The sequence below is a fragment of the Cavia porcellus genome, unplaced genomic scaffold (assembly GCF_034190915.1).
Source record: "Cavia porcellus strain 051 isolate PalLab524CR breed Dunkin Hartley unplaced genomic scaffold, mCavPor4.1 scaffold_17, whole genome shotgun sequence".
In the NCBI taxonomy this organism is placed as follows: domain Eukaryota; kingdom Metazoa; phylum Chordata; class Mammalia; order Rodentia; family Caviidae; genus Cavia; species Cavia porcellus.
Genome location: NW_026947500.1, coordinates 11,763,918 through 11,785,126, shown reverse-complemented (window position 1 = coordinate 11,785,126; position 21,209 = coordinate 11,763,918). Strand labels below are relative to the sequence as shown.

The 21,209-nt window shown below is 37.7% G+C and overlaps 1 protein-coding gene across 2 annotated transcripts; it reads right to left on the bottom strand.

Moving 5' to 3' along the window:
* Positions 1-274: 274 nt before the first annotated feature.
* Actl6a (actin like 6A) lies at positions 275-21,176 on the bottom strand. Of its 2 annotated transcripts, none has more exons than XM_023564140.2 (14): positions 21,157-21,176; positions 13,773-13,849; positions 13,497-13,671; positions 12,071-12,171; positions 11,182-11,279; positions 9,028-9,122; positions 8,619-8,725; positions 8,435-8,524; positions 6,381-6,442; positions 5,798-5,912; positions 5,302-5,382; positions 3,732-3,827; positions 1,410-1,496; positions 275-748 (listed from the first exon to the last, which is right to left on the bottom strand). In XM_023564140.2, exons 3-14 carry the CDS (start codon positions 13,645-13,647, stop codon positions 668-670), a joined length of 1,164 nt encoding a protein of 387 aa, XP_023419908.1. In that variant the 5' UTR covers positions 13,648-13,671; positions 13,773-13,849; positions 21,157-21,176; the 3' UTR covers positions 275-667. The 2 variants fall into 2 exon arrangements, with proteins under 2 accessions (XP_023419908.1, XP_003467569.1); XM_003467521.5 differs by having other exon boundaries at positions 20,989-21,174.
* Positions 21,177-21,209: the final 33 nt, after the last annotated feature.

Genomic DNA, 21,209 nt, shown 5'->3' with positions numbered 1-21,209 from the left:
AAAATTCAGGCCAAATTCCCATCTTAAAAATCCTGACATCTACGCATGCTTTTAACATCACACCTGCTCTCTTACAGAATGAGAGTGGTATTAACAGTCTAAGGCAGAGGCAGTAAAGTAGTTTTAGAATTCACAATTTTTACTATTAATGTTAGTAGGATATGAAGAGGATGGGAACTATTATTAATAAATGTAATACTTTCACTCAAAATAATGATAAAATACCTATAGTGTTCAGAAGTAGCAAGTCAAAATATACAACAATCAGAAAATATTTCTGGAGTGGCTGGTAATTTTTATTAATTTTATAAGCCTAAGGTAAAAAGCATAGGCAATAACTTTTACTAGTCAATAAAAAGCAGTTCTACCATTCACTGGTTATTAATATACTAAGCAAAGCTTGAAAGCATTTTACTGAAAGGAAAATATTTAGAGAAAATAGATATTTATACAAAATTATAAAATGCTCATAATCAGAATAAGTACATTTCAAGGAAAGCACAAACTCATTTTAATTTATAGAGCCAGTTAAAGCCTTAAAAAATGTAAGTGGAAATTGAAATATGCAAAAATGTATAAACATTCTACAAAAGATGGTAATTCTTTCCTGAGTGTACTAAAGCTATGAAACGTAAGGTGACACAGGAGGGTTGAGGTCTAGAAACTTTCAAGGGCATTTTCTTTCTACACACTGCTTCCCGCCTTCTTCATATTCTTGTTTGGAAATCCACATCTGTTGAAAGGTGCCCTGGAAAATGGACATAATATATAATTATGTCTGTCCTATGAGAAAATATTATATGTTGACAGCTCAAACTCCCTCCCCCAAAACAGCACTCCATTACTCCTATTCTTTCTGCCCTCCCCCAAACCATCCAAAGATAACACAGCCTTGCCTTTCAGGTTTAAAATAATATTAAATCATTCTATTTTATATTGTAAAATGGCTCTGTGCCAACTTAAGGCAATAATAGTTGTCACAAGGTTTAAGTACTTAGTGACATTTACTTCAGCTGTTTCAAGGAAAAAGGGAAGTGCTCTAAGTCTCAGGTCCAGAAATGTACGACTTTTTCTCCTAATTCAAGACCGACACCTATCCAAGATCCAGTGTAACTTCTTTTGCCCAAGAAACAAATCTTGACTTCAGCATACCTCACTAGCAGACTAGGGAATGGCACAGAGCTAAATTATTTAATTTTAAATATACAAATCCTGATCAGTGCCAGTAGGGGTATGAAGAGGCATGAATACTTTCACATTTTTGAAATTAGGCTAACAAAAGTCCAATAAAGCTAAAAGTCACTGTTATAAAACATTAGGTCTTCTACTCATCTGAAAACTGCAATGCAAGGATAAATGAAACACTGGAATTAATTCAAGCAAGAATCTTTAAAACTGTATCTACTAACCAAAGATGCTAGAATGGAGCCCCCAATCCATGAACTAAACCTCCGTTCCACTGTCGTGTTATTTGCAATCAGTTTCAACCGCATGCTCTAATAGGGGAAAAAAGTGTTAGTACAATCAAAACAGTGGATTCAACTTAGAAAATTCATTTTTGACAATGTTTTAGCTAGCATTTGTATCTTATCCAAGGAAACATACTTATCACCATAAATAAGGAAGTGCTAAGTGCCTTGTGCATTATTTCACTACATCCAGTAATGAGTACAGTTACACCAATCAGTCTCCAGGCCTCAGGCCACCCTGATCCTTCCTTAGCCTACGCCTGTCTTTCCAAACCAAAGCAAAGCAGTTATCAGGTCTCAGGTAGGACCACTGCTTTTTTTCCAAATTAGTGCTTACGCCTTGAATTCACACTTTCTTGGTAAGTTTATGGCACAGTACTATCCTTTTATCTCACTTCCTATATCAAAAGATTTTCCTTCTTACCTAGGGATCTGATTAGTAGTTAAGTCTTTAATACATTCCAGTTATTGCACATATGAACATAAAGTTTGACTCTTTTCACAGTGAAATGTGTATGTGTCATGGTAAGTTTTGAGATGTGGGATGCGTGCTGGAGTGAGAGGGGTGAGTGTGTAGGTGAGGGACACTTCTTTCCTTTTTGCAACACTAGGGATGGAACCCAGAGCCTTACACATGTTAAGCAGGTACTCCACCACTGAACTCTGAAATCTACTAACTACACTGTTTTAGGTGTACTCTAGATCAGCCTGTAGTTCCAAGAATCTTAAGATATACAGAGCAGATGTCAACATGTAAATACATATATATGCAAATACCACCCATACCACCCTTAATTATACAAATAGAGCATATGTAAAATAAGCTAAAAGACCACTAAATACACAGATTCTACAGATTTGTTAGGGCCTGTGTAACTCCTTTCAAGTTTACTTTCCAAGTTAATATTTTGTGGCACCTTATAAAAACTACTTGATAGAAATTTTAAAATTATGACTCCTATTACTGATATACCATACAAATTACCTTCTCTCTAATCCAGGTTATTTTTAAAAGTTACTATAGTACACCTTGTAATCTTTTAAAAACATACATGCTCTCATCAGTCCTCTACCAAATTTTATCCTGTTAAGATTTAACTAAATCCAAAATACTCCATAAAGCATGCACTGCTACACATCTGCTGTGGGCTGAATTATAACCCCTAAAAAAATACAATATGTTGAGGTCCTAATCCCTCTTACCCATGAACATGACCTAATTATAAAAGTCTGTGCAGATGTAATTCATATATAAATTGAGATCAATAATGGAGTAGGATGGGCTTTTAATCCTGTATGATTGGTGTTTTTTTAAGAAAAGTACCACAGCTACAAGCCAAGGACTGCTGGCAGTCCACAGAAAGCCATGAAGAAGGAAGGAAGTGTTTTCACTACTGACTGCAGCAGGAGCTGGCCTAGTGACACCCTAATTTCTGATCGAGTCTCCAGACCTGAGACAATACTTTTCTGTTGTTTTAAGCCATCAAATTGTGGTGCTTTCTTATGGCAGCCCTAAGCAATCTACACACCACCCATCTTTCCAATCACATCATCTTCCTCTTTTCCCCATAGCTATCACTGATTACTTTGAACTACTGGAACATATAATCCTCCCATAATACTTTTTTTCCCAGTACTGGGGATTAAATCCAGGGTTTTCTCACTGAGCTATATTCGGCCCCCCTCGTTTTTTGTTTTTTTTTTTTTTTTAACCTCTGAAACACATTTTGCTAAATTGCCCAGACCAGGCTCAAATTTGTGATTCTCCAGTCTCAGCCTCCCAGAATGCTGGAATTATAGAGTGCTGGATTACAGGTGTGTGCCACCATGCCTGGCTCCATCATGGTTTTTGCTCCACCTAGATGTCCTGTCCATAAATTAGCAAACCCCTAAATTATTCATTTAAATAACAGCTTCTTTATAGGGCTTTCCTCTAGAGAGTTAAATGCTTCTCAGTGTTCCCAAGAGTACCCACTTGGCTCATTACAATAATTATTTTTTACATGTCTGACTTTCCAGTGGGCCACCCTAGTGTGTAATTACACTATACACTCATGAGCAAGTATAAGGCTAATGCATAAAGTTGAGATTCAAACAATTTGAGAAATCAATAGATGTCATTTAGAAAATTGATAAGCAACATTAATACCACATACACAAAATACCTACCTACTTAAAAATGAACCCTGGCTTATAAAACTATGACACTGGTGAAGACATACTAATAATGAAACAGTGCTACTAGAAACAAACAGAACTTACTGGAGGAGTTTTCTGAGACAGCTCTCTATTCAACCTATCAGTAAAACTCTGTATTAGCGTGTTTCCTCCTGCCACTATCACACTGCCATAGAGACCCTAGGATAAAAGCAAGAAACAAATTATTTCCAAATGTTCCCATTATCATTATTATTATGATGCTAGGAATTGAACCCAAATTTCCAATTGCTTTAAATAAAATTACAAGTGAAATCATATCCCCCATTACAATTTGTCCTTCCTTTACCTGAAAAATTTTAACTTCTATACAGAACTAGTAACTTGAACCAGTAGTTTTCAATCCTAGCTGCATAAGCAATTCATCCAGGGAGCTTTTATACCACCGATGTCTAGGAACAACTGAATTAAATCTCTGGAGATGGGATGCAGGGAAGGGTTTCATTTATTAAAAATTCCCCAGATGGTTCTTCTGTGCACCTAGATTTAAAAATCACTAACTTAAAAATAATCATTCTAAAAACCATAATTTTTGTTAGCTGATATTTAAGTAGAGATACATACATTTTATGACAACTACTTCTTAGAATGTTTATCAGGAAGTTACAGCATTTTAAATTAGATAATATTATTTTATGGATTATGATAAGCAACAATTTACTCCAAAAATAGTATTGGCCAAAATGACAGCTATCTTTTTCCTCTTTTGCAAGATGTGCATCAGAACCACACAGGAAGCTTCTGCAAAATACACATGCCTAGGCCTCCCAAGTAAAAAAAATTCTTAATTATAAGAAATACATTTATTTTTCTTTCTTTTTTTTTTTTTGTACTGGGGATTGAACTCACAATCTCACACCTGCTAGGCAGGTGCTCTTGCCACTGAGCTAAACCCCCAGCCCCTACATTTGCTTTTAATTTGCATGCATAAAAAATGCCATCCTGCTTTTTTTAATGGCTAAGTTCCTATTTAAAAACTTATTTCAATTGTTAGTACCATCTAAATTTTGAAACAGAAAACAATATAGAAATATCTCTTCTGCAGTTAACACTGTTTAAAAGAACACTAAAAATAGCAATCTATCATATATATGAGACAGGGTCTCACTATGTAGTGATCTATGTAGTGGCTGGCCTTAGCCTCCTGCCTCAGCCTCTAAAGTGCGAGGATAGAGGTATGCATCACCACATCCAACTGGCTTATAGTGAATGTACTTCATTGTGTTCCCCCCAAAATGGCCTTGGATTTGTACCAAACACTTCAAACTTGTATTTCTATTGTCCTATGAGTAGCATTTGCCTGCCAGGTCACTAACTGAAATAAAGAATGATTTTCAGAGTCACTCAAAAGCTTTTGGAACAATACTTTTTTTTTACACATCCTTAGTAAAAACATCATTCTCTAAGCACATTAAAAGAAAACAAGGGCAGTATGTGGGCTTATGAACTCGATCAAGTTTAACAAATTACAATTAACAAGTGTGGTGCACAATCAGTCTAATAAATACAGTACGTCATACAGAGTTAAAACCCGACAAGGAACAAAAACGGTGATTTAGGGGCATTTTGCTGTCCTGAAAGACACTTTATTCTGTAATAGGAGTCTCGTACTTACTGGTCTAATGTCAATATCACACATTCCAACACTTGTAGTGACAACATGACTGACTCCCAACATTGTATTTCCTGACAGCCCCTAAAAACAAAAGAAATTGGACATTCACGTGAACAGCTTCACAGAGTAAAGCATATCCTCCAAAACTTAAGTCTTCAGAGGTTTCGTGATGGTTAAGCTTAACTGTCAACTTCAGTAGCCTTGGAGCCACCCACAGGATCTTCTGGTAAAAGCACACTTCAGGGGACACCTCGATGGGCCATGGAACATGACCTTGTAATGTAACTGGTGAGCACCGTGCCGTTCCTACCATGGCACCAGCCAGTGCGGACTAAAACCCCAGAAACCTTCAGCCAAAATAAACATTGCTGGGGGGGGGGGGGAGCTCAGATATTTTGCCCTAGCAATAGGGAAACTGATCATATGGGTTTATAATTAAACAAACTCTTTCTATGCATGAGTAAGGCCAGGCGAATTAAAAAACAAGTTTTCATACCTTTACATTGGAAGGGTCGAATAATCCTTCAGGAATTTTTAGCCGCTCTGCACCAAAATCACAGTTGTAGCCATTAGGAAATTCATAATGAACAGTTGGCATCTGTGCAGCTACTCTGCAAACATATTAAACAGTATTATACAAAAACACAATCCTCTTCAAATTGATGAACTACGAGGGAATTACCAATTTATAAGAAACCAGGAGGGAGAATACTTAAAAACATTTAGTATATCCTTACACAGCTTTACAGAGTTAGGCTAGTTAACCTAATTGTAGAATTCTTTTTCTGGTGGTACTAGGGATTACACCTAAGATTTTTTCAAATGCTACCCAAGTGCTGCTGTACTACTGAGCTGCATCCCCAACCCTTTTTATTTTGAGATAGCATCTCACTAAGCAGTCCAGGCTGACCTTGAACTTACAGTTCTCTTGCTTCAGTTTCCCATTTCACTAGGATTGTAAGCATATTCCCCCATGCCTGGCCCAATTATTTAATATTAAAAAATCCTTTCTTCATTTTATGAAGTACACAGCTTAAATAAAAACAGACTGTTAAAAAAGAAAAAGAAAAAACACATACTGTTCATCGTAAGTTGAATCTGACACTTGAAGTACTGAAGCTTGAAAATCTTGGATAACACACTGAATAAAAATAAAGTTTAAGAAACAGGACTGAAATTGGAGCTGCAATTTATAGTTTTATAACATGATATTTAAAATATTCTTCTTAATGAAACAGTACTATATTCCTTGATGAGTGAAGCCTTTCAAGAGTATAAATCTATTCAAGAAGGTCTCTGAGTTCTGAAGGCAAACTATAAATTTTACTTAAGGGACAATAAAGAGAAACTACTAGAAATCCTTGTATCATAGTCTTGCGTAACTAATCCAGTTTCAGAACATCAACTTTCCTTAAAAATAAGTATAATTCTTTTTTCAAAATGTCATTGTCAAATGCCTCACTTGCATGCCCTTTACAGTACCAGGCAAGCATGCCTTGCACTGTAGCACAGGGTAGTTCTGGGGGGCGGGGGGGAGGATCAAGAGGTAAGAAAGACTTCCTCGCCTTATTTTTAACCCGTTTCATTTGCCATGCTACAAGCATCCTGAAAGACAGGCCCTCAGGCTGACTCAGACACCTTCCTTTTTAGCTGGAGGGTTTCTTAAAAGCCGTGTAACCCCACCCACCACCCACCTCAGCAACATGTGCTCAAGACACAACCTCAGGGAAGCCAAAGGCTCACATCTATACCATGCTGCAAGCCAGAGGAGAGCTGACACTGTGCCCAGGTCCCCCCATCCATGTAGGTGACACTTGGGTCCATCCCAGCAAGCAAAGCTGAATGGTGGTCTGGAATCTTTGCCTGGTCAGTCTTTGGACAGTTTCTTTGTAACTTAGTAAAGATCATATTAGTTTAATCTTGAGAGAGAAAATCTTATTTCAAAAGCCTTTTATATGAATTTCCTTCATACTTCTTTACAGCTTTGAAGCAATGGCTTACATTAACAGAGAAGACATTATAGCAGCTGACAATGCCTTCTTCAGAGTGTACAGTAATTGTGAAGACAAAGGGGGCTCTTAATCCCCAGTATGTGTGCACTTCTGGTTCCTATGTCTAGTTGTTAAAACTTGTAAACAATGCTTTAATCTAATACTCTTTATCTCCAACTTTTCTTTTAAAGGCACCCTGGTGTCACTTACTTGATTGATTTCACTGGGTTCAACACAGTAAGTACTCTGAGATGACATAATGCTTTTTATGAAAGCTAATTCTCATGAATTACAGTGATGAGTTCATCTGTCCTGTTTACTAAAGTACCTGCATGAAATGCACCAAAACCTGGAGCAGTAGTTTTATATAAATGTTCATGAGTTTGTTATCATTAATATAATTGTTGATCTACTCATACTTTGTGCAAGAGATTGAGTTATCAACTAAAATCTTTCACTTCTTTGTGGTCATAAAACAAAGCATAGATTGAGAAAAAATATTTCATTAAATATAGTCTATAAAGTGTACAGTATAAAATAGTTAAATTTTTGCTATGAAATATATATGACCTCTGGGTTATAAAGGAAAATTCTTATTTAATACCATGGCCAAATTACTCATTATCCTCACAGTTTTTTCTCTAACACAAATACATACAATATTTATCTCCATGTGCAAAAAACTGTCAAGATTTAAGTATATCCCTCTCATAGGAAATTATGACTCATATGATACTCAGAGACAGATTTTTGACAAAAGGAATGGCTCACTGGCTCCTTGCTAAGAACAATCATATTTTTGACTGGTGAATTGATGCTGGGGAAAAGAAGGCAACTGAGCTACACCAGCAGATCTCTGCAGTAACTAGAACCACTGTCTTAACAGAGCAACAAAATGCTAGTTTCTACCCTAAAAACATAATTCTTTCCAAGTTACACTACAGTAATCCAAATGAATATGTAATAGTTTGTAAATATCTATTAGAAAAATATGAAAAGTACTTCCCCACAACCAAAGCTAAGTTGTATTTTATTAAATATTATTAAAAATATTAAAAACATAGGGCTGGAAAACATAATGTGCCTGCATTTAACGACTTACAGCATGGGACACTTTCATAAAGAGACTAAGGGTCACTTACATTACACATGTAATTGTGCCAAGACCTTGTGACCTGCGGCAACTTCTCTTTTCTTTTCCAATTTGCTGGAGATCCTTCACGAACAGCTTCCTGACAGTAACAATATATGCTTGGTTAACAGAGAACTGAGTAATACAAGAGCAGAGAGCTGGACATAAATTTCACAAAATTCATCATTACTTACTTTTGATGCAATCATATATGGAGGAATCAATTCTATATTCATTTCTTGGAAGAGTTCTCTGCATTGCATAGTTATAAAATCTCCAGCAAGAGGAGACTTCACGATGCCTGTGACACAGATTATGTAAAGCTAAAAGGCAGTAAGTCCAAATTCCTTGGGACAAATTTCTTCTGAGTGTATTCATATATGAATAATTTTTTCAAGTAGAACCATTAACTATCCTAAAGCATAAACGAAGTATATATTATACACTGAAGATTAAAAATGCACTCTGGATTGGAATATAGTACAGTGATAGAGTGCATGCCTAGTATTTGTGAGGCCCTGAGCTTAAATCACTGCCTTATTTTACTTTTTGTCCTTAATGGCATCTAAAAGCATCTCAAATGCCTTAGTTAAATATAGTTACCTTGTTGAAGGACGTAGCCATCATGGACTGGAATTGCAGTGGTATGAGTTGCTCCACTGTCCAAAATTAGCCCAGTAGAACGGCCATTAGCAAATCTAGTTTAAAGCACTAAGGAAAATAAAAGTAAAAAAGACCCCTAACATACAATCTACTGTAAAGTACAGGCTCTTACATTTCAGAAGCCATTCATAAAACATAGACATTATAGTGTTAGGGACAAAAATTAGTGTCAAATAATTTGATTTTAAAAACAAATTAGATAGGTAAGACTTCCAAAATGGCAATGTAAGAAATATTAAACTGTCAAAATTAATACAATCACTGAAAATCTCTGGAGACTGATCAAAGGGTTTACAATAAATTACCTGAGACATTAAATACAACATATAATCTTTGTTTATGTCCTGATTGAAATATGCTAAAATGTTCAAAAATAACTCAAAACCAACAAAAAAGCGACCTGGTAAAATCTTCGGGAGATATACATACCAAGGTTGGTACAAATAAAATTATACCATGTCTCAGACAGTTGAAGGTGAGTGATGAATACGTAAGGGCTCATCATAATATGGTTTCAAATTTTTACAGTAAGAAGTCAGAAATAAAATAATGCCCAATTCTGCTCACCTTCAAAATCAGGACTGCCATGATCAAACTGTGGACTTGGACTAATTCCTTACTTTATTATGATTCTATTGACAGATTATGAAAATTAAATGAGATAATATAATGTGTCTACTAATTCTCTTCTCTTACTTAAAATCCCAAAATCTCTAGATCTAAAGTTCAAAAATTTCAAATCTAACACACAAGCCCTCTATATCATTTAGCCAAAAACTATTTTTACAACACCTACCAAAATCTTCCATTTATTTATGTATTTTTCTTCAATTATTAAACTGAGTCACAATGAACACTTACACTTTCTACTTTCATATTTTCCCTAAAGTCATCTCCAAGACACAGTGCTACAAACATTAGGTAACAATTAACAGAAATATTCTCAAATATATAAAACAATTATGAAAGATTATAACAAGCCAGTATAATGAGCAGAAAGTGAAGCTCAGGTTTTAAGTGCTGTATTTACTTCAAGATCAGAGATTTACAAACAGCACAACATTAATTCTAAATGTGAGGTTCTTTCCTCCACGCGCAACTCAATTCTGTTTTGTTTGTTTTTTTTGTTTTTTTTTTGTCTTTTTCGTTTTTATTGGTACCAGGGATCGAACTCACGACTGCCTGCTTGCAAAGCAGGCGCTTATGCCGCTGAGCTAAATCCCCAGCCCTTCAATTCTGTTTTTTTAATAAACACTGGCTGTTATACTTCTCCAAAGTACCACAACTATACAAAACAGTCCAAATTAATCACCAGGACAGTTAATCTCGCCTGTCAACTTGATTAGCTTAAGAGACACCTAGGGGGTCAGGAAGGCTCCTTTCTGGGTCAGTTGTGGAGCGGTGACCTTGGGGACGATACCTGACACTCGGTCCCCTCCTCTCTGGCTCTTCCCCTGCTCTCTGCTTCAGACACTAGGAATTGAGCGGCTTTTCCCAGCCATTCCCTTCCGCTCGATGTTTCTGCCCTGGACCCTGCTGACCACAGCCCAAATGTATCTCTTCCTTCACAGTGTAAGTCTCAGATATTTGGTCCCAGAAATGGAAAATGACAAATGCAATCATGTATTCTTTATGACTTGGCCAATGTTGTTCTGAAATACTTTCAATCTGTTACTTAGCTTTGAACAAGAGTACTGTACTTGGGTTACAAATTATTTGAGCTGAGACATACTATTTTTCTAGCCTGTCCCTTAGTTTCTTACAATAAATACCTGATAAAGGATTAAATCTGAAATAAATTTAGAAAAAAGTAATCTTTAACTTCATTTATGCCATCTGGTTAAAATGGTCCTCTTTAACCACACTCTCCTTCTTACACACACACACCTGCTAACCACGACGATTTGAGTGTTACTTTACGATTTTCTGGCATATCATCATTTCCAACAAATAATATTAAAAGATACTAAAACAAGGGGCAAGGAGAAATAAAATAACTTCTCAGCAAGCAAGAATTGGCATGTCTCCCTCCACAGGTGAATTTAACAATGTCATATACTCTAGAAAAAGACTGAGTGTCATTCTTAAGGATACGCTGTCAAAACTGCAGTTTTACACAGGAAGAATGCAGGGATGTTATAGTGTTCAAACATTAATTCTGTCAGTTTCTCTCTCTTTGCTCTAGTATTCCACTTGAGGGAAAAAGAAATGCAAATTGTTTATGGCTTAAGAATTAAAAGTGATTTATCTCAAACTATATTACAGCACTGTATTAACAAAACATAAAACATTAAAAACAATGAAATCTATGGTAAATCTGTATAGGTAAAGTTTCCAGCTGCCATGAATTCCAGAAATTATAGACATTTTGAAGTACAAGGAAATCAAGATTATTATAAAGTCTTATGAAATCTTTTAAAAGATGTCTGATAATCAAAATCGTAAGTATATTAAACAATGAAATTTCCACACACAGTTGGTAAACTAGAGGCTAGAAACAATAACAAAATACTAACAATCATTACACATGCCTTGTGGGCCTTTTTGTCTATGTACCAAATATATTTCGCAAAAAACTTTAGTCTAGAAAACTTGCAGCCTATTTTGACTTCTTGAAATTTGAATATAAAAGTAGAAATGCAGTGCTCTTGGCACACACAGAATGATTCACAAACCAAAATGGGAAGCACAGCAAAGAAATCAAATGTAACACAAATCCCTCAAAAAAATTTTAAAAAATAATAAATACCAGAACCCATGAAGCATATTTTATTGCTCTTTGAATATCTTATTGAAATAATAAATGCTATTATTATTATTATAACTTATTATTATAATTTAAGAATTAACCCTCCCTTCCTTAATTTCTAAATTCACATTCTATGCCTCTTTTTTAAAAAATAAAATATTCTTCATATGAATAGAAAACTAAAAGGGCAAGAATAAAAATAACTAGAGAAAGTTAGAAAAGAAAGTCTCTCACCGGTGCTTCTGACATGAGAACAGGGTGCAGGCTGGCTTCTGATTTGACGTGCATTTTATAGGTATGATCCAAAATGGCCTGGAAACTATCCCAGTCTTCAACTAGAATGTAAGATTAACAGCTTGAAAACAGTATTTATAAAGATGCACAGCATCTTTTGAAAGACTGTTTCTATAATGTAGTAAGGAATACACTTTAATACCCAGAACTACTTATTTTACAGACCTACACGGTACCATGGCACTTTATATAGGGATCTTTGTCTTCTAGGACACAGAAACTCTTTTTGGTCCCACCAGCCCCAAGAGCTGCCCTAAATACAATCATGGTTTTCATAAACCTAAAATACAAAATAAATGTTATTCAAAAAATACCTGCCAGAGGCCCAATATGTGATCGAAATAGTGACAGGAAATACATTAAAAACCATATGATCCAGACCTGACAAAAAACTTGAAACCTACTTCAAAAAAGATTAAAACTTTAAGAATCTAGAGATTAACAAAGGGTTATGATTGATACATTAAGTCAACTTGAGCAGTTCAGAAGTTTAATTAAGAGACTCAGCAGGGAGCCAGGATCCTTACTTTGTAAATATCTTCATTCTGTGCAACAGTAGGGCAAGAAGATTTTGTGAGTGCTACATGCCCTGGCCCGGGTGTGTGTGTACAACATGAGAGAGGAAAAAGGCTTGTTTGCCACCTTTTTGCTCTGGCTGCTGCCTTGAAGTGTTGCCCCAAGGCCATGCCAACCGGCTTTGGAGCCACAGATTAGACTGAAACCTCCACAAACAGTGAACTAAATAAACCTTTCCTTCCTGTATTTTGGGTGTCAAGTATTTTGTCCCAAAAACGAGAAGGAAGATGCCCAGATTGTTTACAAGCCTTTGTATAGTTGCTCTTTGCCTATTTTTCCTACTGACCCTAAAATATCCAATGCTAAAGCCATTCTTTAATTGCATGTCATTTCAAAACTTGTCAAGTTTCTTTGACAATTCAGTTCCTACAAACTCAACACACACACACACACACACACACACAAGCACACGCACACACACGCCACGCTATTTCTACTCACTGATCAAGATTCAGAGTAAAAGTTACCTTAATTAAGAAAACCATTACTGATCCCCAATCATAAGTTAAAAACCTTTCCTCACTAATCCCATTGTTTATGAACATAACTATACAGCATTTACTTCAGAGTGCACATATTTGTATGAGATACCTATCTCCCTTCTAAGTGTCTTAAGGGGAAGGGATATTTCTTAGGCATCACTGTATTCTCAGTATCTGGAATGTCAGTTTGTGGAATAAACACCATACATGTAACTGATGTCCAACTTACAAGCCACTACTTTATACCTAAAATGTGCACTTGATAGCTGTTATGTTTTTCTATCAAATCCATAGAAGAAACATCATACCCATGCCATTTTTCAGTGGTGAGATGGCCTCCATATTCTCCCTCGGAACACGCAGGGCGTTGGTATCTATGTAGTAGGTGGGGCCGCCTTGTTTGCCTTTATCGCCATCTATTTCCATCAATGTGCTCCCATCATCTCTTTCTACCACCATCCCAATAGCTGTGGGAAAATCCACCTGCAAGAGTCGAAACACCCTGTAAACTTTCACTGCTTTTATTAAGGAGATTTTTTTTCTTCTTGCTCCAAGAAGAAAACTCATTCTAACACTGCACTTACCTTGGGGCAGTCCTCACCAGCATAACCAGCTCGCACAGTATAGGATCCAATGTCAAACACCAGGGCTCCAACTTCATCTGAAAGATTTAAGATAATAGCAAGGTTTTTGTTTCATTTTGTTTTTGGCATTATTGGAGACTGAACCCAAGGCCCTTTACTAAGCAAGTGTTCTATTATTGAGCTCCCTCAACTCCGAAGATAATTAACAACATCTAAGCATCACATGGAAATTCAAGGTCTATTTAGAGTTCTTAAAGTAAGAATGTGAAAACTCTAAAAATTAATTATATTTATGTTATCATTACTTTGAACCTACTTTTAAATATATCTTTAATTTAATTAAAAGATAGTAATTCATACATTGTTTATCAGAGAGGTTCAATAAGAAAGAGCTGATACACTAAAACTCGGTGATATAAGGAATTTATTCATTAAAAGGACTTACAAATATATAAAACAAAAGGGATAGTACAGTATCCTAAAACTAATAGTAAAAGGGATTTATTGCCTATCCTCAGTACTTAAGAACCCAGAACAGCTACCAGAACCTGGAGGAGCAGGCCTGACAGAAGCTTTGACCTTCAGTGGAGAGAGACAGCCAGCAATGACTGACTCGAAGTGGAAAGAACCAGCCTAATAAAACGCCAGTCCACCCCTGATCTCACCAACTAGGGTCATTCTACACTTTACCATCCACACTGGGATACTTCCGAATGCGAAAGGGAGCCCTGTTCATAGTGACAGGATAAGAGGTATAAAGCAAAAAGCAGTGATTGTTACCTATTGATGGCCAAACTCAAACAGAAGTCAGAGGCCAGAAGCCCCTGATACGGTGGTAAAGGGCACAAAAAGGATGAAAACAGGAACAAAGTGGATCTGGCAGGGCAAGAAAAAGACATCCAGCACGTCTGAGTACCATTCCATCATACTCTAGAACAAATTATATTTCATTGCAGTTAAGGAAGATTAGCAAAACCTTAAGTAAGGACCCTGAAGAACAAGAGTTCATTTATTTTGGTGCCAGGAGTTGAACTCTGGACCTCACATTTGCCAGGCAGGCAGTATAGAGTTTAAAGCATAATTATATAAGGCAAGTAAAAATTCTTAAAATGAAGCTATCATTAATGTTTACACATTTCTAAGATTATGAGGAAATAAAACTGGTAATTATTAGGAAGTAAAACTGAGGAAGAAAACTGGTCATTTTTATTCACAATCAAATTTGGAGAAAACCCTCTATCATCAACTCTATCAAAACAGGAGGCCTTGCTGGGTGTGGTCGCGCACACCTGTAATCCAAGCACTTGGGAAGTGGAGGGCAAGAGCCTGGGTTGCAAAGCGAGCTCAAGGCCTGCCTGAACAGCATAGTGAGACCCTATCTCCAAAAGACAAAAACCAAAACAGGAGGCCTGATTCACGGACTGCAGGGGAGAAGAACCATAACCCAGCAAGAAGCCAGGCACTGCCTGTGAGTCTGTGCCGTGTGCAGACCCTTGGGGGAGAACAGACAATGTGGCCTGGGAGACAAGAAGTGCCAGAGCCCTTCCCTGCCGCCCCACAGAAACAGACTGTGATGATGGCTACTGAGGTAAACAACTTAATGCTTGTAGTGTTTCGTGTTTCACTGACTTTGCAGGTCTGGGGCCTGTGGTCTGATCATTTATTCAGAGGATCATGGCACACAGTGTGGCATCTGTGGGGGAATCTCCTTCTGAAGTTGGTAGCCACTGTTAATTCCCTGTTACCTCATTTTGAAGTCCTGTATTATTTTCATTGTTTTGTTTGGTTGGGTTTTATTCTATTTTGTCTTGTTTGATTTTATTACATCCAGTGGGATGGGCAGCTGTTTCAAAGATAACAAGGTTTATTATGGTAGCCATTTTGGATTTACTATTACCTTGTTTTGAAGTCCTTTATTGCGTTCATTGTTTTGTTAGTTCTGTTCTGTTTTGCTTGATTTTTACTATGTGTGAAGTTATGGGCAGCTATTTGGAAGATAATAAGAGGTATTATGGTAAGCATTGCTGACTTCCTATTACCCTAAAAAAAAGCACTGGTTTTTTGGGTACTGATTTTTCAAATGACTTTTTCAGTCATTAAAAACAACAAAGTCTTTTTTATCTTCATTCAATTAGCAAAAATTAGTAAGTCTGATAGCATCAGGTGCTATCAATAATATAGGAAGGAGGAATTCTTTACATATTTGCCAGTACAAGCTGTAAAACAAGTAGTCACTATGGACAATGTAATTATATCTGTAAAAACTCTAGATGTGCATACATAATGACACATATTCTTTATTCTAGAGAAACTGTCTCACATGTCACAATGAAGACATGTACCAGAATGATACCAGATATGTGAACATGTGCAACTTATAACCCCTCTGCCTCAGTTCCCTCTTTTTAAAAATGTGCATAATAGTTTCTACCTCATAGGATGCTATAATCATTGAATGCTTTAACTGTTTAGCAGATACACACATTTAGAACAGTTCCTAATATATAATAAGCACAGTAAACAGTGGTATCTCCATTCATGAGCTTAATTCTTTCCAGACACTGGTTGCAACAGAACTGCAAGCATAGTAGAATGAATTAAATTCATAACTGAGGCACTGTTGTATTTGATATTGTAATTACTCTTGTCAAACTGTTTGCCAAAGGAAAGGGCAGAAATAATTTAATGATCTTTCAGCAGGAAGAACACTACAGTTCATTCACATTGTGGAAAACTACACAACAGCTAAAATGAATGGTCTAGGTCTACAAGGGTCAACAGAACACATCACACAAAAGCTTACTTTTAAAACTTAGTTACAAAAGCCTAACACACATACACTCAATATGAATACAGTATATGTATATATCATGATACTATTTAATTCCTTCTGGGTGTACAGACATGAGTACCCAGGATTCTTAATGTCTTCTGTGTCATGTACCCTTTTGAACTGAACTGTGGGTTCGTAACTGAATTGCAAGCCCCTAAAATTCACATGTTAAAGTCCTTACCTTTAATATTTCACAATGTGCCAGTATTTGGAGTCAGGGCCTTTAACTAAATTGTCATTAGGGGAGGCCCTCATCCTTATAAAAGGAAGAAATTTAAGCAGGAGATGGTGATGTACACCCTTAATCCTAGCTAATAGGAAGGCTGAAGCAGGATCACAGAAAGTTCAAGACTAACTTACCAAGACCCTGCCTCAAAAAATAAAAAGGGCTGGAATCCAATCTCATGTATCAGGGAAAAACAAGATCAAAAGAAATCTGGACACAGACACGTAGAACAGGAAGACGCCGTGAAGACTGGGGAAGGAGATGACCATCTACAAGCTGTAGAGAGAAATCTCAGAAGAAAACACCTGCCGACACTCTGCCTCAGACTCCAGCCTCCAGAGCTGTGCTAAAATAAATTTCTGCTGTTGAAGCCACACAGTCCATAATACTTGGTCATGGATGCTCTAGAAAACTAATACAAGAGCTTAGGAAACTTAAGAATTCCTTCTTGGAAAAGAAACCAAGTATAGTAAAACATAACCCTATCCATGAATTCTATGGGAAGGTTAGGAATCCCATGTTAGGAGCCCCTCCTCTAATTTCCTTTTTCTGGGTAATTCATTCCAGTTCTTTGGTTTCAACTTCTACCTAAGTACGGATAATTCCAATTTCAGATCGGTCAAGTTCCAACCAGTATCTAGATCCATATAATTAACTTCTTACGGTAAATCAACATCTGATGTTTCCCAGGTGACTGAAATTCAACACATGTGAAGCAAGTTCTTCTCTCCACCACCCCCAAACCAATCTTGGCATTGCCACACAGCTGGTTTACCCAGTTGTCTGAGACTGAATGGTTTCATCTCCCATTCTTTGTCACGTGTTTTTGCTAAGCATATCTCAAAGTCCTTCCTCTTTAATACCATTGGCCTTGCTTTCCACCAAGCTCTAATCTCAACAGGAAACAATAACTTCCTCAGGTACTATGTTTCTGTCTCTTTACCTTCTACTCTTCACACTGCTGCAGTGGCCAGGTATGGTGAACATGCCTGTAATCCCAACACTCTAGAAGGCTGAGACAAAAGTGAAAATTTGAGCCCAACCTGGGCAACCCAGAAACTAAGAGTGATCTACCTTTAGAGAAAAAAGAAGAAGGGAAAAAAAAACAAAAGAACTTGAAAAAGACTGGGGATGTGGCTCAGTACAAAGGCTCTGGGTTCAATCTCCACAGAGAGAAGAGGGCTGCTGCACTGTGATCTTTCAAAATTGTAACATCATTTTGGTACATAAATCCTTCAATGAAATCAATAGGATGAATCATTCAGTGGTTTTAAATCTGCCAGATAAAATTCAAATCATTCCACTCCACTGATATGCAAGGCATAATCTGGCAACAACACCAACTCTACCTCAGACAACAGCACTCCCTCACCCTTCACCGCCAGCCAAGCCTGGCACACTGTCGCTCTCACTCCTGCCTCATTATCTTCACTACCTTTCTGTGAAAGCCCCTGACTGCCCCACACTAAGCCAGTAACTTCTGTGGCTGTGCTACCTTTTGCATTTTCTATACAGTGATATTAACTTACATATCTCATTGAATTAATTACCATTTCTCACCAATATAAGATGCTCATTATTTAATATATCACTAAGAAAATGCTGCCAATTAAAAACTCTGACACTCCTCAATAGTGACATCCAAGTTCAGCTGTTTAAATGTAAGATTAAGAATCAATGAAATATCTTACAATAAACCTCTATATATTAATTGATCCACCTAAAAGACTGTGAGCTTCCTGAAGGCAAAACTTGTAAAGTGAGCACTAGAAACAAAACTATTTTGTGTGTGAAATGAAAAATCTAACAATTCAGTTCATCTGTCTTAATTAGTATGAAATGACTATAACAGAGTTTTGAGCAGGGGTGGTAAGGCTTACAATTTTGCATTGCTTCATTTTCCTTTTAAAGAGTGGAAGATCCCAAAGTAGAAGAGTAAGAAACAAGTGAGGAGGTTTACATAACATAACCAGAGGTCTGGAGGGTTAAAATCTGGGATGCGACTTTCTCATGGGATGGATTTCTGTTCTACTAAAAATGCTTGTTTATATTTTTCGAGGACTTTGAGGTTTTCCTTATAATAAATGGCTTCTAAATCTACAAGTGATAGAGCAATTTTCAAAACTGGTCTTAAAATACTCCATCGCAGTACTGAAGGCTAGCAAATTTGGGAAAAGTAGCAAGGTTGTTTTATTTTTTGTTTGGACCAGGGTTATCTCAAATCAGGAAATCAACTTAAGAAAATTTTAAGGCTAGAAATTTAGGAAACAAGAGGGTATGTAACAGTGATGAAATTAGAAATTGATGTTTGTTTGAAAGTTGGGCCAGTGGTATATGTTTATGTTTATTGTAAAAAGGAATTTGAACTAGACATGGACCATGAAACATAACTGCAATAGCTTTAAGTGTGCCCAGAAACTACTTACAAATATGAAGATTTAAATAAATTATGCACTGTACCTAGACTTGGTCAAAAATAATCATTAGAATAAGATAGCATCAGTCTTAAAATTTAAACAAAAAGATACGTATAGTAAGAAAAGAGGTTAAAGAGTTTGTTAAGTTAATTACTCAAATTTTAAGAGGGAGGTTTAGATACTTTAGGCTTTTTGCGAAGTGCCTTTTCTTTATCCCAGATATCCTCCTTCCCAACTAAGAAGCTGTATAACTTAAGGCTGATTACTTACTTTTTTCTAGATCTCATTTTCTTTCCCAGTAACATGGGATAATGGCACCAACTCGTAAAACTGCCGAAGATTAAATGCAATATTTATAAAGCCTCTGGAGTTCCTGCCCATAATACACACTCGATAAACGTTAGCTGCTTAGCAGTATCATCAGTCTCATATTTCTCCCTTAGTCAAAGCAATGCTTTGTAAGTAACAGTAGGCAGCCTCCAGGTTCTTAGCGCAATGAACCTGAAAATCACAATACAGTTGATAAATTCTAGAAGGTCATATACCCAGGGTTTTTTTGTTGTTGTTGTTTTTTGGTTTTTGGTTTTTTTTTTTATTTTTGTGAGACCTGCATCTTTAAAGACGTTATCCAACAGATCGGCCTCAAAGTAAAAAAAAAAAAAAAACTACTCACACTGAAAAATCAACGGGACATAAATAGGAAAGGAGGCAGTGCGGGCCCTCATTCCACACTCAGAGGTATGCGCTTACATACCAAAAAACTGATTCTGAAAACCTTACTTTTGTTACCCTCTACCTGTAAAATGCTGTAGGATTCAGAAACAACAGCCTTATTAGAAATAGTAACAACAGCAATAACTTAGATTTTTCTTCCTGTCTCTAACTCATCAAACACAATCCAGAACATGATGCTTCGAATGCTGTAATCTTGCAAAGAGACTGTAATTTAATAAATTAAGGGTGAGGCTTGAGATTCTGCATCTCTAAAGTTTGCAGGCAACACTAACACTGCTGACCCGTAGACTACACCTGAGTGGCAAGCACAGCACGATTTAACTTTTACAACCAGACCGTGTGGGGGCGGATTTATCTTTCCACAAATAAGGAGCCTTAATTTTGGAAAAGTTGTGTAAGAACTACCTGAAGTCAAAGAGCGGGTAAAAAGCGAGACTGATGCTACCTGCAATCCAGAGCTGTGCAGCTTCAGCCGCGGCTCTGTGCTACCCAAGGTAAAGTGGAAACAATCAAAAGCTGGGAAGCTCGGTGAACTTTCTAGGCACCCTTCAATAGCAAGACACCCTAAATTCCGGGAAACAGCCCGGCCCACGAAAGTTCGGAGGCTCCGAGGTCTCCGACCCGCGTGCAGAGAGAGTCGAGCCTGCACCCACGCTGCCACCTGCGGGACGCGACACGCCGCCGGGTTCTCACCCGCGGCCGGCACCTAGCGAGCCTGACCCTGCACACCCGACGAGCCAAGCTCCGGGAGTGCTCGAGGGGACGAGAGCCAGAGCCGGGGGTCACCGCGCCCCGACACCACTCCAAGAACCCTGGCAAGAAGGGGCGACTGGGCGAGGAGTACGAAGGCGGGCAGAGCGCGGGGCGGGGATGGGACGGGGAGCCTAGGTCCCCATGGGGGAGAGCGGAAGGGGCCGACGTGGAACGGAGCGGAGGGCTGGGGGCGGCGGTTAAAACCCCACACGCCAAAAAGGCGCGCTTTCTGGGGCGGCCGCACTCACTCACCTCCCCCGTACACGCCGCCGCTCATGGCTGCTGTCGACACGACTCCTGGGCTAAAGACGACCGGCTGAAGTGACTGCAGCAGCCGCTACTGCAGATCCTGCGCTCAGCCCCCGACCCCCTTAAGTTCCACCGCCACCCCCCTCAGGCAACAAAGCGGCGTCTACACACCCTGGAGCACAGTCACACTTGCTGGTTCCTCGTGTCAGCCAATCACAAGGGGC

Coding starts and splice junctions, on each gene's coding strand:
- Actl6a (XM_003467521.5), bottom strand. CDS start 21,013: ATGAGCGGCGGCGTGTACGGGGGAG. Junction 13,672..13,772: donor CTGGTGAGGACTGCCCCAAG/GTAAGTGCAGTG, acceptor CGACTCTTGCAG/GTGGATTTTCCCACAGCTAT. Junction 1,497..3,731: donor TGTCTCAGAAAACTCCTCCA/GTAAGTTCTGTT, acceptor TTCCCCTATTAG/AGCATGCGGTTGAAACTGAT.